Source organism: Rhinolophus sinicus, chromosome 13 (assembly GCF_057876585.1).
Source record: "Rhinolophus sinicus isolate RSI-liver-muscle chromosome 13, RSI-T2T, whole genome shotgun sequence".
NCBI classification, from domain to species: Eukaryota; Metazoa; Chordata; class Mammalia; order Chiroptera; family Rhinolophidae; genus Rhinolophus; species Rhinolophus sinicus.
Window position 1 is genome coordinate 22,160,399 of NC_142513.1, and position 16,656 is coordinate 22,177,054.

The following is a 16,656-nucleotide window of genomic DNA, read 5'->3' on the forward strand; positions in this document are numbered from 1 at the left end:
AATACTTCTTGCGCACACCTTATTAATACTTCTTGCCTGGCTCTTACAGATTCTCTGTCTATGACCAAGTTCATGTACACATGATCTGATTAAAAAAGGTCCGCCATACCAGTCCATTTTATTAAGCCACATTTACCAAGGCTCTGCAATGACATGGAAAATGCTGATCATAAATGAAAACACAGTTTATAACATTGAATGTATGCAATCGCAATTACATAAAAATAAGACACACATCAAAATATCAATAGTGGTCCACCTTGGGTGATGGGACTACAGGTGATTTCACCTGCTTCTTCAACATTTCTGCATTTTCCAAATTTTCTTTCATGTGGTATCTTCAAATGGGAAAAAAATAAAGGCTGGCAAGAAACAGCCCTGCAACGAGGAGCAATCTGTGGGCACAGAGAGTGCATGCTAATGCATCTTTGATCAATGCATTCCAACGCAATGTCCTCTAAGATCAGACCAGGCAACCACCTGCCAACCGCCTAGTCTCGAGTTCAAGGACTCAGTGTCTGAAAGGCAGCCGGAGCCATAGATCACATGGGCCATCAGAAAAGCACTGCAACACTAGGGCAAGGTGATAAAAGCAACTGACTCCCTATTAACCAGCCCAAACCTCCTAGGGCAGGTTTCTCTCAGAAGCAGCTGTTTCTACTGTGCATCCGCCTGGTCACCAGCAACACTACTCTCTTTCACAATGGTCACTCATTGTTTTGAAGTGAGTACCAGGACTCCTTGTTTGCAATCCCTTGGACCACACCGAGAGAGCAAGTTTAATTCTGGGTCTCTGGTTCCCAGGATGGCCAGTTACCACAATGGGAATTAACAATTTTCAAAACAAGATTATTCATGTCTAGTTGAAAAATAACACCATTGCCCTGCAGAACTTTAAAAGGACACATTTGTGCTGACAAGGGAATAGTTCTATATTTGCTTAAATGTGCACAAAATAGTTCTGGAGGGATACACTAGAGCCAGATAACAACACTGGGGGCCTGCAGGGAGAAGAGCGGGGTGGCTGGGGGCTAAGAGTAGAAGGGAGACTTTTCACTGTATCCCCTTTTATACCTCTTGAGTTTTCAGTCATGTGAGTGTATTACCCAGTTAGAAAAATAAAATTAGGAGAAAAAAAGAGATGGAAAAGTTTTGTGAAATTAAGTAAACTAATATTCAGGTATTGTAATAAAAAATGTTTTAATTGATGAACAAAGGACTTTAGGAATAAAACTACTAATCTCAATTTTCTGGTGAAGCTTCAGAAGAGCTTTTGAAAGGCCCCAGCAGTGGAATCTTTAACTTTGTAATGTCAGTGTAGCAATGTCACGTAGCCACAGCCCTAAAAGGCTCTCAGAGCAGAGGTGTCAAAATAACAGACTAATAAAATATATTCTGTTTTTATTACAGCCACTGTTTATAAACATAAGGTCATCTTTTTTGCAAGTCAAAGAGTTGTGTGGGGCCAGCCCGGTGGCTGAGGCGGTTGGAGCTCCATGCTCCTAACTCCGAAGGCTGCCGGTTCGAATCCCACATGGGCCAGTGGGCTCTCAACCACAAGGTTGCCAGTTCAACTCCTTGAGTCCCGCAAGGGATGGTGGGCAGCGCCCCCTGCAACTAAGATTGAACATGGCACCTTGAGCTGAGCTGCCGCTGAGCTCCCAGATGGCTCAGTTGGTTGGAGCGCGTTCTCTCAACCACAAGGTTGCCGGTTCGACACCCGCAAGGGATGGTGGGCTGCGCCCCCTGCAACTAGCAATGGCAGCTGGACCTGGAGCTGAGCTGCGCCCTCCACAACTAAGACTGAAAGGACAACTTGAAGCTGAACGGCATCCTCCACAACTAAGATTGAAAGGACAACAACTTGACTTGGAAAAAAAAAAAAGTCCTGGAAGTACACACTGTTCTCCAATAAAGTCCTGTTCCCCTTAAAAAAAAAAAATTAAAAAAAAGTTGTGTGAACTAAGAACTTTCAAACCGTCCCTTACAGCACATACAGGAGCCACAGCATCTCAAACTGGCGCAAATTATTTGAGGGCAGTTGAGCAATTAATACTAAAACACTAACGGGTAAACTTGAAGTGCAATACTCCCTTGAAACAGAAACTCCATTTCTTGGAATTATTTCAAGGTTATCAACTGAATAACTGAATACATGTGCAAGATGCATGTACACGTTCACGTTTATCACAACACCATCTCTAACCACTTAAATACTCATCAGTAAGGGACTGGTTAGATCACAACACAGCTCTACAATGGGAAATTATACAGTAGTCATTAAGAATAGCAATACACCTCTAAGTATTTAGATACAGGAAAATGTTCATGACATTTTGTTGAATGAAAAAAAAAAAAAAAAAAAAAAGGGCAGGCTACCAAACAGAATAGTTACTATCATGAGATTTGTTTATGTGTGTTACATGTACACGTTTAGAGAAAGATGTGGGGAGACAGCGTAAAGTCAGGGTTAAAGTATGAGCTTTAGTGTTCAATTAACTGGTCAGGATTTCTACTCTGTCACTGAGCTACAACATTTTGAGAAAGTTATCTAAGTCATAGTTTCTTCTATAAAATGGGGTTAATAACAACACCTACCTTAAAGGCCTGTTCTAAGAACTAAATAAGCTAATAAATGTTAAATGCTTAGCCTAGCACAAAATCTGTAATAAAAACTCAGGAAATGCAAGCAATATTGATCTCTGGGGGTGAGCTTGCAAGTGATTTTTTTGGCTCTCTATGGCCTTTTTAATAGGTGCATATATTTAATTTCTTATAATCAAGCAGGGGGATTGCCATAAAGCTATTTTTTCCTCTGGGGGGTGGGGGGAATTGTCCAATACCTTGATTTCAGGTTAAGTGTCTTAGAAAGACAGGCTACTTGTCTGGAAAGAAACCTAGAAAGGTCACAGGCAAGAAACATGAACAAATAAATACCTGCTCTGGATTCAAACTGTCGCCATGTGCTCCCCGTCATTTGATGAGAGAAATAAGCAAACAAAGAAAGCATTTATCAAAGAGGAAAAAAGAGGGGGATAAATCCTTTTTTGTATCCAATTGTGAAACATTCATAGAATACATTCATAAAAGATATATTCAAGTCTAGAGGACACTTCTCCTTCAGAATCAATGTGAGTCTGGAGTTTTGTTGTATTCAATAGTCACAACTCACAATATATTAAGAGTTTAATGTATATCCTTCTTCTAATCTTCACAATCATCTTAGGAGGAATAGCTATTAGCCCTATTTTAAAAATAAGGATGGGATTGTGAATATCTAACTATTACATTGTTTTATACACCTGAAACTAACTAACTAAATAAATAAATAAAATAAAAATAAGGATGTAAAATAAAAATAAGGCTCAGAGAAATTAATTTGCCCAAGGTCACACAGCAGTTAAGTGGAACAGACAGGATTCAGAACCAAGTCTTATCTAAAACCCACACATAAACCCATTTTTAAAACACACACACACACACACCACACACATATATACATGTATGTATCAATACATGCAGAGATTAAAACAATTCAAGCTGTTTGGGTGAGTATACAGTGAACAAGGAAACCCTCCTCCTACCCTGGGAGGAACTCGATACATATGCAAGCATTAAGGTATCTGTATTGCTCCCCCACTTTTTCCTTTTCTTCTTCTTTTTTTTTTTTTTTTTAAGATTTTATTGGGGAAGGGGAACAATTCTTTATTGAGGAACAGTGTGTACTTCCAGGACTTTTTTCCAAGTCAAGTTGTTGTCCTTTCAATCTTAGTTGTGGAGGGTGCCATTCAGCTTCAAGTTGTTGTTTTTTCAGTCTTAGTTGTGGAGGGTGCAGCTCAGCTCCAGGTCCAGTTGCCATTGCTAGTCGCAGGGGGAGCAGCCCACCATCCCTTGCGGGAGTCGAACTGGCAACCTTGTGGTTGAGAGGACGTGCTCCAACCAACTGAGCCATCCGGGAGCTCAGCAGCAGCTCAGCTCAAGGTTCCGTGTTCAATCTTAGTTGCAGGGGGCAAAGCCCACCATCCCCTGCGGGACTCGAGGAATTGAACTGGCAACTTTGTGGTTGAGAGCCCACTGGCCCATGTGGGAATCGAACCGGCAGCCTTCGGAGTTAGGAGCACGGAGCTCTAACCGCCTGAGCCACCGGGCCGGCCCCCTTTTTTTCTTTTTTAAACTCAAGTGGAAGTACACTAGGCACCATGCTCCATCTCACTTTATAGATACTGGAGACAACCCCACTCCCCTTTAAAACAGCTGCCCAGATGCCATGGTATGGCTGTCCTATAATATACTTGATTAGCCCCCTTGCTGAGGGACCTTCTGATCATTTCTGGTCTTTTGCTATTATAAACAATGTTGCAGTGAATACCCTTAGCATATACCTTTAGTTACAGGTGGGAGTAATTAGTAGGATCCATTCCTAGACATGTAAATGCTATGCATAGTTTTGGCAGAGGGCGCCATCTTACCCCCATCCCTAGGCTGTACCATTTATCCTCCCACCAATAGTGTACCCTGTTGTCCACATGGCCCCGGCATGCAGCGCTCATGCTCTAAACCACCACTGAGCTAGGAAGCAGGCAGAGCCTTCCTGCCATGAACTTGGAAAGAAATGAAGTTGTTTCTCTGCTAAAAATATACACTCTGAGGTAGGAGGCTTAATCAAGCAAATACAACATCTGGCCCATGATTGGGGCCCTTTTTTTGGATCTTGAGTCAAACAAGCCAAGTGTTAAAAAATGTATGAGACAATCAAGGAAATCTGAACATTTGGATATGAGACAGTGTTAAGGAATTGTTACTTTTTTAACTGTGGAAATGGTATTTATAAAAGAAGGTTCTTGGAGGTGGCTGGATGGCTATGTTGGTTAGAGCACGGGCTCTGAACAACAGGGTTGCCGGTTCGATTCCCACATGGGCCAGTGAGCTGCGTCCTCCACAACTAGATTGAAGAACGATGACTTGGGCCTTGAGAAATACACTGTTCCCCAATATTCCCCAATAAAATTTTTTTTAAAAAGATAATCATTTTAAAAAAAATGTTTTAAAAGAAGGTTCTTACTTTGAGATACCATGTTTCCCCGAAAATAAGACCTAGCTGGACAATCAGCTCTAATGCATCTTTTGGAACAAAAATTAATATAAGACCCGGTATTATATTATATTATATTATATTATATTATATTATATTATATTATATTATATTATAAAGACCTGGTCACCTATTATAGTAAAATAAGACCCAGTCTTATATTAATTTTTGCTCCAAAAGACACATTAGAGGTGACTGGTCCGGCTAGGTCTTATTTTTGGGGAAACACGATACGCACAAAAGTATTTTCAGATAAAGGTATAGGCTGTCTGGGATCAACATAATTAGGGGTGGGGGGGGTAAGGTGGATGGGAGGTTATAGGTAAAACACAATGACCATGTGCTGATAACTGGGTAATAGGTTCATGGTTCATTTACTATTCTACTTTTATGTATGAGATTTTCCATAATCACAATGAAAAAATGTCCTCTGACCAATGGGTTTTTTTTTCTTTTAACTTTTAAATTGTAGTTAAACAACATAAAATAAAATATACTCTCTTCACCATTTTTAAGTCTACACAGTTTAGTAGTGTTAACTACATCCACATTGTTGTATAATAGATCTCTAGAACTTTTTCATCTTGCCAAACTGAAACTCTGTGCCTCTCAGACAACAACTCCCCATTTCCCCTTCTCCGCAGGCCCTGAAACCACCCTTCTACCTCAAGGTTCATGTTATAACACGTGACAAGATCTCCTTATTTAAGGATAAATAATATCCCATTGTAAGTACACACATTTTCTTTATCCACTGATCTGCCCGTGAACATCTGGGCTACTTCCACCTGTCGGCTATGGTGAATTATGCTGTAGTGAACATGGGTGTGTGTAGTGTGATTTTTCCTTTTAATCAGACTGCCATTCGGCTCAGTAGAGAGCCACCACAAAATCTATATTTAAAAGAGGGAGGTGGCCTGGAATAACGAAAAAAGAGATTCAGACACACCTGGGATTGAAAGCCAGTCCTACCATCCCCAGCTCTGGTCCTCTGGGCAAGTTCCTTCCCCACTCTGAGCCTACTCATCTGTAAAGTGGGACTACCAATGCTACCCTGCCCTGGGGCTGTGTGAGGATTAGAGGAGGACAGCATTATAGTGCCTGGCCCACAGGAGGTGCTTCTGCCCTGGCCCAATTTAAGGGAGAAAAAACCTCCGACTTGGAGGGGGAAGTAACATGGCACACCGAGTTAATGAGTGGCAAAATAAGTAGAAACCAGGTCTACCTCGCTCCAAAGTCCATGGCCTGTTTTCCACACCAGCACATCCTAAATTCCAGTCATGGGATTGTCTCTTCACAATTTTTGCCATATCCATGTACCATTTGCACTGTTATTTACTTAAGGTTTTTCTTGAAAGCTGCTTTTTTATAAACAAAATTTATTTTAAAAAATAACTTTACATCACTACCATTAATGGACAATCAGTATCACTTGTTGAAAGTAGAAGGTAATCATGAAAATAAATATAAGGACATACATTACTAAATTCTAATTAGATACTGTCGCTTACCTAAGCCCTGAGACCAGATTTCTCTTGGTTAGAAAGTGAGTTTAGCAAGTGTTAAGAAACAGACTGAAACTAAACAAACATTTTCCTTGACACAGTCAGAAGAACCAAAAGAGTTTAAAAGGGAATAACTTGCACCATGTCATTCAAGATAATTCAGGATATTGTGTTTAAGTGTTACCTCATATCTCCTGTTCCACCTGGTTTAGCTCTGCAGATTCTAACCCAAACCAGACCCCCCAATCAGAATCCCATTTTATCAAGATCCTTGGTGATTTGTGTATACATTAATGTTGGAGAAGTTCTGCCTACATATGCCACCTCTAGAGTAAACAATTCCCAAAGTTGATCAAGCAGAATTTCCTATAAATCACAGGACTTATTTCAGTAGTAATAAGATGAGTTAAATACTTTTTAAAAATCCCTCTCCAAAAGTCCACCAGAACTGCCACGGTTCACTGTCCAATACTGTCCAATTCCATAATGATAACGCTTGATCTCACAGTTCATACAGTGCCCCAAACTGAGCATGTACACAGAGTATTTCAGGTTAATGTCATCAACCAACAGCCTATTCAGAGAATGAGGGGTTTAAATGCCAAAGGCCTGTGTGCTGGGGCCCATTCATAGGGAATTCTGTATCAAAAAGAAAAAAGAAAAAGAAGCAATAAAAAAAGCTGAGAAAGAATATTAAAAGAGGGGCCCGCCTGGTGGTTCAGGCAGTTGGAGCTCTGTGCTCCTAACGCCGAAGGCTGCCGATTCGATTCCCTCATGGGCCAGTGCCAGATGACTCGGTTGGAGCACGGGCTTTCAACCACAAGGTTGCTGGTTCCACTCCTGCAACTAAAAACGGCAACTGGACCTAGAGCTGAGCTGCACCCTCCACAGCTAAGCTTGAAAGGACAACAGCTTGACTTGGAAAAAAGTCCTGGAAGTACCCACTGTTCCCCAATAAAGTCCTGTTCCCCTCCCCCCCCAAAAAAAGTAAAAAAAAAAGAATATTAAAAGATATTTTATGATATGTGAATTATATCTCAATAAAGCTGTTTTTCTAAAAGCTACTTTTAGAGGATTCTATCAAATTTTAAGAAGGAAAATGTACAGTTCTCCTTTAACTTTCTAAAATTCTAATCTTTCCCAAACCATTTATTTAGAATTCTCTTGTGAAGCTGAGAGAGAAGCAAAGATGTTCACTAGGGCACTCTGTGATTATTAAAAAGCTGGACACAAATGCCCAATGCTGGGGGAAGTTTATTAACTCATAATTAATTAAAAATGGGAACATGGAAAAATGGCTATGAAATGTTGAGTGAACATTTCCAAATGCAAAATGGGAGACACACTTTGAGTACATCTAAAGATGTACCTGCAAGTGGACAATAAGCGGAAATTGAGTTAGGATACCATTTTCCCTGGTAATCCCTCCTCACCAAATTGTAATAATGTCTGCCTTGTCAACTTTATTTAGACACTGCTTTGTTGAAAACATTATTTAAGGAAGCTGCCTTTATAATTAAAAGTTTAACAATTAAGAGATCTAGCTTAAAGAAATCATCAGAAATGTAGGCAAAAGTTTATGCAAAGATAGTTATCAAGATGTTCTCAGTAGCACTATTTATAACATTTAAATATTGAAATGAGCCTAAATGAGAAGCACGCCCCAGGGCCCTGCCCCATCTCCATCCAACCCGCAGGCTCTGGACCCGGGGTCAGCACAGGCGGACTCATCCAAGCAAGGATTTAAAAAGGTGCAGGTCTGGGCCGATGTGAAGACTGATACTTTGTGAACTTTAAAACAGGAGCTGGAAATATAATGGTGAACAAAACAACTGGTTTCTGGTCTATAGAACTTAAAGTTTAGTGAGAAAGATAAAACCAAACAAGAAAGTGACAAAAGACCTGTTTGAGAAGTGGTGGTTTCAGCAAGGCCTCAGTTTCTTTCCTTCGGCCCTTGTAATTTGGATCTTGGAGGTTTTCATATTTTCATACATTGCCATAACCCTTCACCGTGTTAAACCTGCTTTGCCTTATATCAGGCCGAGTCAACAACAGATGACAAAAGTCAGAGTTGTGAAAGGACCTGTGATGTTTAGGGAATATTCAGGAGAGACAGATAAACACATCTGTCTGACTGATTGACACTGGTACAGTAGCTCCAGAAAAATGCTTGTATCGGGCAATGTTCAATTTCACCGCAGTTGAATGCATCACTACCATTTATGTTTGCTATAATAGCAAATTCATGCTCTGAATCCTGAAGGGAATTGTACCGTCAGGTTAAACAAGGCTGGCCTTGTACTTGGGTTGCTGAGTTGTGGCAAACTTCCAGAGAACAGTCTCTGTAATAATTGCACATGGATATGGGGCTGCGCTCACCTTTGGTGTGGGCTCCTCATACATGTTTGTTCAGACCATCCTTTCCTACCAAATGCAGCCCCAAATTCATGGCAAACAAGTCTTCTGGATCAGTCTACTGGTCGTTATCTGGTGTGGAGTGAGTGCATTTAGTATGTTGACCTGCTCACCACTTTTGTACAGTGGCAGTTGCAGCACAGATGTAGTACAGAAACTCCGCTGGAACCCCGGAGACAAAAGTCATGTGTGCCACGTGATTATTACTGCAGAAGAATGGTCTAGGTCATTGTCCTTCTTTGGTTTTCTCCCAACTCATCTCTGTGATTTTCAGAAACTTTCTTTAGTGGGTGGAAGCCAATTTAGAGAGAGTAACCCTCTATGACACTGATCCCTATCCGATCAACAATGAGTGACTACGGCTACTTTCCAGAGATTTATGATGAAAGGATAAAATATTTCTGTGATGATTATGATTCTCACGGATTGGGAAAACAGTCACAAAAGTTGCTTATTTTGCTCTGAAATTTTCAACCAATTAATCAAGGCTGACAGTGACATTGATAGACTCTGAAAATCAAGAGACATGAATGAAGCCATTTGATAAGTTATTTTAAAGGATAGCTTCAAGAGAGCCATGTAAAAACATTTATGCCTATACTTTTTTTTATCCCAAATAAAACCAAAGAACCACAAAAAAAAAAAAAAAAAAAAAAGAAACTAGTCTGAATAACAACAATAAGGGAAATAGGTAAGAATTGCACATCCATGAGATAAAATGTATTTAGGAATATATTTGCCTTTGGACAGTAAGATGTTAACAGTATTTCTGGGTGGTGGGACTTATGGTGAATCTTATTTAATCTTTTCAGGATTTTCCTCATTTTTCCTCAATAGAAGTTCATTGTTTTTATAATTAGTGAAAAAGTTATATTAAAAAATGCTGGCAATTGAAGAAATACGGAAGGAAAAACATTATATATTTCTTAGGCTAGAATCTGACTCACTATTGCGTATCTTGCAAAACCAGTAACTATTTACACCAAGAACTATCTTCTTGTGGTTATCTTAAGTAACTTGAGCTGACATTTTATCTTACCTAGATGGAATCTGTAATGATTTACTAGCTAGATTTTTTTGCTTAGGTTATTGAAATGTGTTATAAAGTACTGATTACTGCAATCCACTGAGCTACTGGAACCAAAGAACCACAAAAAAAAAAAGAAAGAAAGAAACTAGTCTGAATAACAACAGTAAGGGAAATAGGTAAGAATTGCACATCCATGAGATAAAATACATTTAGGAATAAATCTGTGCCATGAGCTTTTAATTTGTTTAATGTCTATCACCCACAAAACCCCCATTGCTGAAACCACTGCTGAAGGTGTTATGACGGACCCCAGAGTGGGTAACAGCATATCAAGTCTCAATTCCCAATACTCTTTTACAATTTCTATTTCACTTGGACCCACTTCCATTTATACACTATGTTCAAGTATGACAAAATGCAAGTGCTGCAAATACCTTACCAAAAAACGTTACAAGCATCACTGGTGCTCTCTAATGCAAACTATGATTTAAATAATCAGCATGCTAGGGGCAGCCAGTTGGCTCAGCGGGTTAGAGTGCGGTGCTCTTAACAATCAGGTTGCCAGTTTGATCCCCACATGGGCCACTGTGAGCTGCGCCCTCCACAACTAGATGGAAACAACTACTTGACTTGGAGCTGATGGGTCCTGGAAAAACACACTTAAAAGAAATAAAAGTTTAAAAAATAAAAAATAGTAAATAAAAATAATAAATCAGCATGCTAAAGATAGATCTGCCTGTGTGTACAGAACACAATGTCTGCAATCAGTGTGACAAAGTGAGGAGACATATATGTCACCATGATTAACTGAGCCTTAAACCTCAAATCATTCCACGCTGCAGTGCAGATGTGTGATGCTGTTACGACGACCTGCTTGTAATGATCTCAGACTGCCAAGAAATATGCTCTAAAAGCCCCATCCCTGAAGGTCCAGGAGAGAACCCAGCATAAAGTCACCACGGAAGAAGAAAATATCACCCAAATCAAAGCTCAGTCTTTCGGGAAGAGCTTGGAAGACTGTCCCATGTCCTTATTTTGTATATCTAGAGATGAGGGCTACAGAGGAGGGCGACTTACTTTCCCCAGGTCACACAGCAAGTGGCAGACTTGCTATTAGAGTTCATGCCTCCACCCAGATCCCACAGCCTTTTCACCTCAGAATTTCCTGGATGGCATAGGTCTTGACCAAGAAATCTTTCTAAGACTCTGGGGAGATAAGGAGATGTTGAAAGGAAAATAATGAGCCCACAGGGCAGAGAGAGCGAACAGAGCCACCATAAAATTGAATCTTTTGCAATTAGTCAGCTAATTGCGGGTGGTATGGGACTTTAGCCACCCTCTTCTCACCTGGTAGATATTATCGCCAGAATGAGAAACAGTTCAGGGCTGAATGACTCAAAAGACAAGCTCACAGTTCCTACCTGCTTCAGCTGTTTCTGCCCAGTGAGACTGCTAAAAAGCGTGAGAGGTAGCCTGTCTTACAAATTGGGTATGTTTGCTGCCTATTCAACTAACTGACACCCATAGTTATGTTAAAATAGCTCAAGGGTTTTTCCCCTGATTTCTTCAAACATTCTTTGAAGTCACTTTCTCATCAGCACTTTGTTACCCAGGTACAGAAGAGAAAGGCCTTGGACAAGACATCAGGAATGTACTGCCCACCTGCAAAACAGATGAACAAGTGAGTGGCAGAAAGAGCAATGGACCTGGGGTCAGCAGATATGGGGAAGCCATTTGACCTTTCTGTGCCTCTACTTTCCTCTTCTGGAAAGTGGGCATCATAACAGTACCTATTACAGGGTTGCTGTGAAGACTAAATGACACAACATGTGTAAAGTGCTTAGAACAGTGCTTGGCTCAATAAGTGTTAGCTATTCCTATTACTTTTACTATCGTTATCATTGGCAAGTCCTAGTTTTGCTGCTTATTACCAAATGAGTGCATCTGAAGCTTTAATGTGCACAGGAAACACTCGGGGGTCTTGGTAAAATGAAGACGGGTTTATTACATCTAGGCTTAGATTTTGTATTTCAAACCACCTCCCAGGGGACATGGGTGCCTCGGTCACACAGAACGCGCTTTGAGCAGCAAGGATCTACCTGACCCGGCACCTAGCAGCTGCTCAACCTTATTGACAAAAACGAATGACCTCTAGCATCTCAATGCTTCTCTGTAACCTGGCGATAATATATATTCCATATGATCTGAAATGACTCACATTAGTAAATGAGAATGCAAACGAAAGAGCATTCTAAACTGCAAATAAAGCTCTACAAGCGGAGGTGGTGGGATTGTTAGTCTTACTATTCACAATGTTGAATTTACAATATTGGAAAGCCTAAATTTACATGTGCAATTATTAGTAGCTATGAAAAGAAAGCTTGAATGAAGTCCCTTGCTCAGAAGAGATACTCCATTCAAAAATCCTCTAGGAATTCTGGCAGAACACAACAGCTTTTCAAGAGCTTCCCAAAAGCTCTGAAACTTTAGAAATGTCATTCAATGGCCAAGGAAAGAACCACTTTGGCAGGGAGAGAGTGGCCATTGGATGCACTGAGAGTGAGCTGCACTAGTGATTCCATTCTCTCTCCCCGAGCTGGCCAGCCTCCTTCCAGTCTTCATCAGCCAAGATCTCAAATCAGGAGAGCAATGCCAACAACACGAGACAGATGGACACTGACCCGGCAAATCCCACACCTGCCACTCCACAAGCTGGCAGAGAGCCAGACTACGATACAAGCATGGCTTATGGATGTGTAAGGTGGAGGCTTCAGTTAGAAGCACCTGGCTGTCTTCCTGCAACATAACCTGGGATTTGTGACTCTCCTCCAGAGGTTCAGAGTGAATCATAGCTCATTCTTCCTCACAGGGCACCTTCCCAAAAATTTCTCTCATCATCTTAGAGGCAGATGGCACCACCAGCATCTACCTAATTCTCAGGCCAAAAACTCAGGAGTCATTCTTGATTCCTTTAGCTCATCCCCCCAAACACGACCCTGCTGGTTCTACCTCCACAACACATCCCCTTGTACCGTCTCCACTGCCATCATTTTTTACCTGGCCTCCTAACTACTCTCCTGGCTGCCATTCTTATGCCCCTTAAAATGTATTGCCCGCATAGAGGCCAAAGTGATATTTTAAAAAACAAAAAACAAATCACATCATCACCCCTTTCTTTCTCTTTTTTTTTTTTTAAACTTTTATTTTTTTAAGTGTGTTTTTCCAGGACCCATAAGCTCCAAGTCAGGCAGTTGTTTCCATCTAGTTGTGGAGGGCGCAGCTCACAGTGGCCCATGTGGGGATCGAACCAGCAACCTTGTTGTTAAGAGCATTGCGCTCTAACCAACTGAGCTAACTGGCCGCCCCCACCCCCCTTTTCTTAAAGCCTTCAATGACTTCCCATTGCTTTCGGAATAAAATCCCAACTCCTTGCTCTAGCTCGCAAGGCCCTGTATGATGTGAGGCTTCACCCCCATACCCCCCATTGGCCTGCCTCTCCATTCTCCCCCACCCTCTCCCCTGCTCCCGCTCGCCGGCTCCCCTGCTCCCGCCACTCTGAGCCTTCTTTCAGCTCCTGGAACTTACCAAGCTTGCTCCCACCTCAGAGCCTTTACCCTTGCTGTTCCTTCTGCCACATATCCAAATGATTGGGTCCTTTTTGGCAGCAAATCTCAGCAAAAATGTTAACACCTTAGAGAGGCCTTCTCTGACCACCCAATTAAAGTAGCAGCCCCCCAATCCCTTCAAGAAGTTACTCTCTACGACATCACTGGTATACTGTTTTCACAGTACTCATTCCCATCCGTATTTTCATTTATTATTTTTTCTGTTGCTGTCACTAGAATGGAAGCGGCATGAGAGCAAGGACCTCGTCTACCTCACTACCATCACATCCCCAGGCGAGAACAGAGCCTGACAAAGGTCAGATGCTCAGCAAATGTCCAGTGAATGAAACTGAGGAAGCAGACACAGGGGCAAGAGCACTGACCTTGGAGTCCGAAGACCTGGATTCCAACGTGAAATGGGCTGTGTCCTAGCAGCATGGCTTCTCTTACCTCAGGACCCTCGACTGTAAAATGGGAACCCCATTCTGCGCCTTACCCTCATTGCAGGGTTTTTGATAAGACCAAATGAGTGAAGGGACATTTAAGCATCTTTGTAAACCATTAGGCACCATAGAGCGAGTACTGTATTATTAACCAACACAAGAGAAGGCCCTTTCTCAGGGACCCATACATCAGTGGATGAAAGGGCTTAGAGAGGAAACCTAGGCTTCTAACCCAGGCACCCTACTGAAGCCTACGGAGACAGAAGAAGAAATCTGAATCAGTGGCTTTATTGAGCTGTAGGGGCAAATACAAGATATGAATTCATTCAAAATTGTCAAATTATTTAAAATGCTAGTCATACGCAAATTAAGCTTGAAGGTCCTTGAAGGATAGGGGTTGATCTCCACAGAGTCCACTGTGCTTGGCACAGAGGGATTGAGTAATTATTTCCTGAATTGGAAGTCAAGCTACCAAACTATGATGGCATCCTACCATCAGCTTTCATCTTCCTCTGAGCCCAATCTGGCATGGAATGGCAGGTTCCTGGGACAATCTTGTAATAATACTGACGTTTATATACTACTGTGACAGCTACTGTTTCAAGCTGGCAATGACCTTGAAGTTGACAGACCTGCTATTATTGGCACATACTTTATTCATTCACCATTAATAGAACATAAAGTATAGTACAGGTGTTCCGTGAAGCCTAAACAACAACAGCTAACGTTTACCAAAATCGCCAGGCACTTTAACTGTATTAGGCTCAAAGGAATCCTCACAACAGCCAGACACGGTGGATACTATTATTATCCCCATTTTACAGATGAGGAAACTGCAGCACAAAGAGGTGAAGTAAATTGCTCAGTGGCACACAGCTTGGAAGTGGCAGAGCCAAGCTTTGAATCCAGGCAGCCTGATTCCATGCTTTTAAACTGCAAGCACGGAATCAGAATTGCACACCCGCACTGAAAGGCCTTCAGGTATCATCTAGCCTGCTCCTCTCAGGTTAAAGAGGAGGGGACTGAGGGCCAGAGAATACCCCTCTTAAAAATTCCAGCTCTTTTTGAGGTCCATACTTTGGATGGTATCTATTTAAATGAAGCTTTATGTGAGATCTTATTTCCTTGCCACTGGCAGACAAGCTTCTAGCCATAGTAGTTGGAGTAACAAAAGAATACCCTTGTGGTTTGATAACAGCTACTGTTGAGAAACCAAAGACAACAGGGTACGGGGAAGAAAATACAGGATTTACCTGGAAATGTGTCCAGCTCCACCACTTAACAAGTATAAAATTCTTAGACAAGTCATTCACCTTTCTGAGTCTCAGTTTCCTCATCTGTAAAATGGAGATAACATCACCACCTACCTGGCAAAGTCTCTGTGAAGATTAAATGAGATAATGTACCTGAAAAGTGCTTCTTAATCATATACTTGTAAATAGCTATTATGCTTTAAGTACTTCCCAAAAGACATAAGATACTCTTTTTCTTCTGGAAGGGTCAATAAGAGCCAAGTAGGAAGCAAGACCATAACCTCAGCCATCTACAGAGACTTGACCTCAGGATTTCCCCCACCAGGGCTACTTCAGAAGTCCACACTACCTCCCTTGCACTGAGCAAAATAGAGAAGGAAAACTGGAAGGTCGGGGGGATGTCAACAGTGGGAGGAATACCCATGTGAGCTGGCACTCCACACACCTAAATCCTCCCTGTCTCAAAGTCATCTCCTGAAACCTTGCCCAAACCACCCTACATGGCTCATTATAGCTTGTTGGGTACTTACTATGTGCCACCCGCTACCTGACTTACTCTGTCTCACTGGATTTCCACAGTGGTTCATAAACCCATTTTACAGATAAAGAAGGGGTTCAGAGATTAACGTGCCTAAAGCCATACGATTACTAACTGGAGATGTAGTCTCACACAGACACTCAGACTTCAAACTGGACTCTCGGTCCTCCCGCTGGGGCTCCCTAAGAATTCTCCCTCTCTCCATTGGCACTTTCAACATAACCAAACATCTTAACTACTGCGAGCAGCAAGTCTTAGGACCCCCTTGGGTAAACAGGTCAACTGAGGCCAGAGAGGGGAAGACACTTGTCCAAGGTCACACAGTGAGCTGGGGCAGCACCAAGGTTCGGACTCCAGGCTTTCGCTTCCCCACCTCCCTCCCGAGCTGGGTCCTTGACCACGGCCCCAGACTCCCCGGATGGACCCCGACCCGTCACGGCGGGGCCTGGGGGTCTGGCTGCATCTCCGCCCGGGGAAAGAGGGGTGAGGCCGTCCAAACCGCCGGAGGATGCCCGGGAGGCAGGACAGAGGATGCTCCCGCTCGCGGAGTAGCAAAGCCAGGCGGCGGCGCCAGCGCCGGCTTCCGGAAAGATCCCAGGCGGCGGGAGAAATCCGCCCTGCCCGGCAGGCTCCTGGGCCCCTCCCCGACTTACCTGCGGCCCGAGCCGAAAGCTGGCGGCGGCGACGAATCCCGGGTTCAGCCATTCCCCACTGCCCCGGATGGGGAGAGACAGCAGCCGCTCACTTCCTTAGCAACCCGGCTCGGCGACCCACT

The 16,656-nt window shown here is 42.4% G+C and overlaps 1 protein-coding gene and 1 pseudogene across 2 annotated transcripts in view; one reads left to right on the forward strand and one right to left on the reverse strand.

The window, feature by feature from the left end:
- Positions 1–16,656, reverse strand: part of KIF3B (kinesin family member 3B) — a 38,038-nt gene extending 21,382 nt beyond the window's left edge. Inside the window, exons 1-2 of one of the 2 annotated variants that reach the window (XM_074318317.2) lie at positions 16,535–16,576; positions 15,344–15,427 (exon numbers count right to left, since the gene is read on the reverse strand). In XM_074318317.2, the coding sequence (XP_074174418.1) occupies positions 15,344–15,427 (84 nt within the window). In that variant the 5' untranslated portion in view covers positions 16,535–16,576. Of the gene's footprint in view, positions 1–15,343; positions 15,428–16,534 lie in introns of both variants that reach the window. The other variant, XM_019748514.3, reaches the window with a different exon arrangement.
- On the forward strand, positions 7,961–9,395 carry LOC109456258 (DNA damage-regulated autophagy modulator protein 2 pseudogene; annotated as a pseudogene).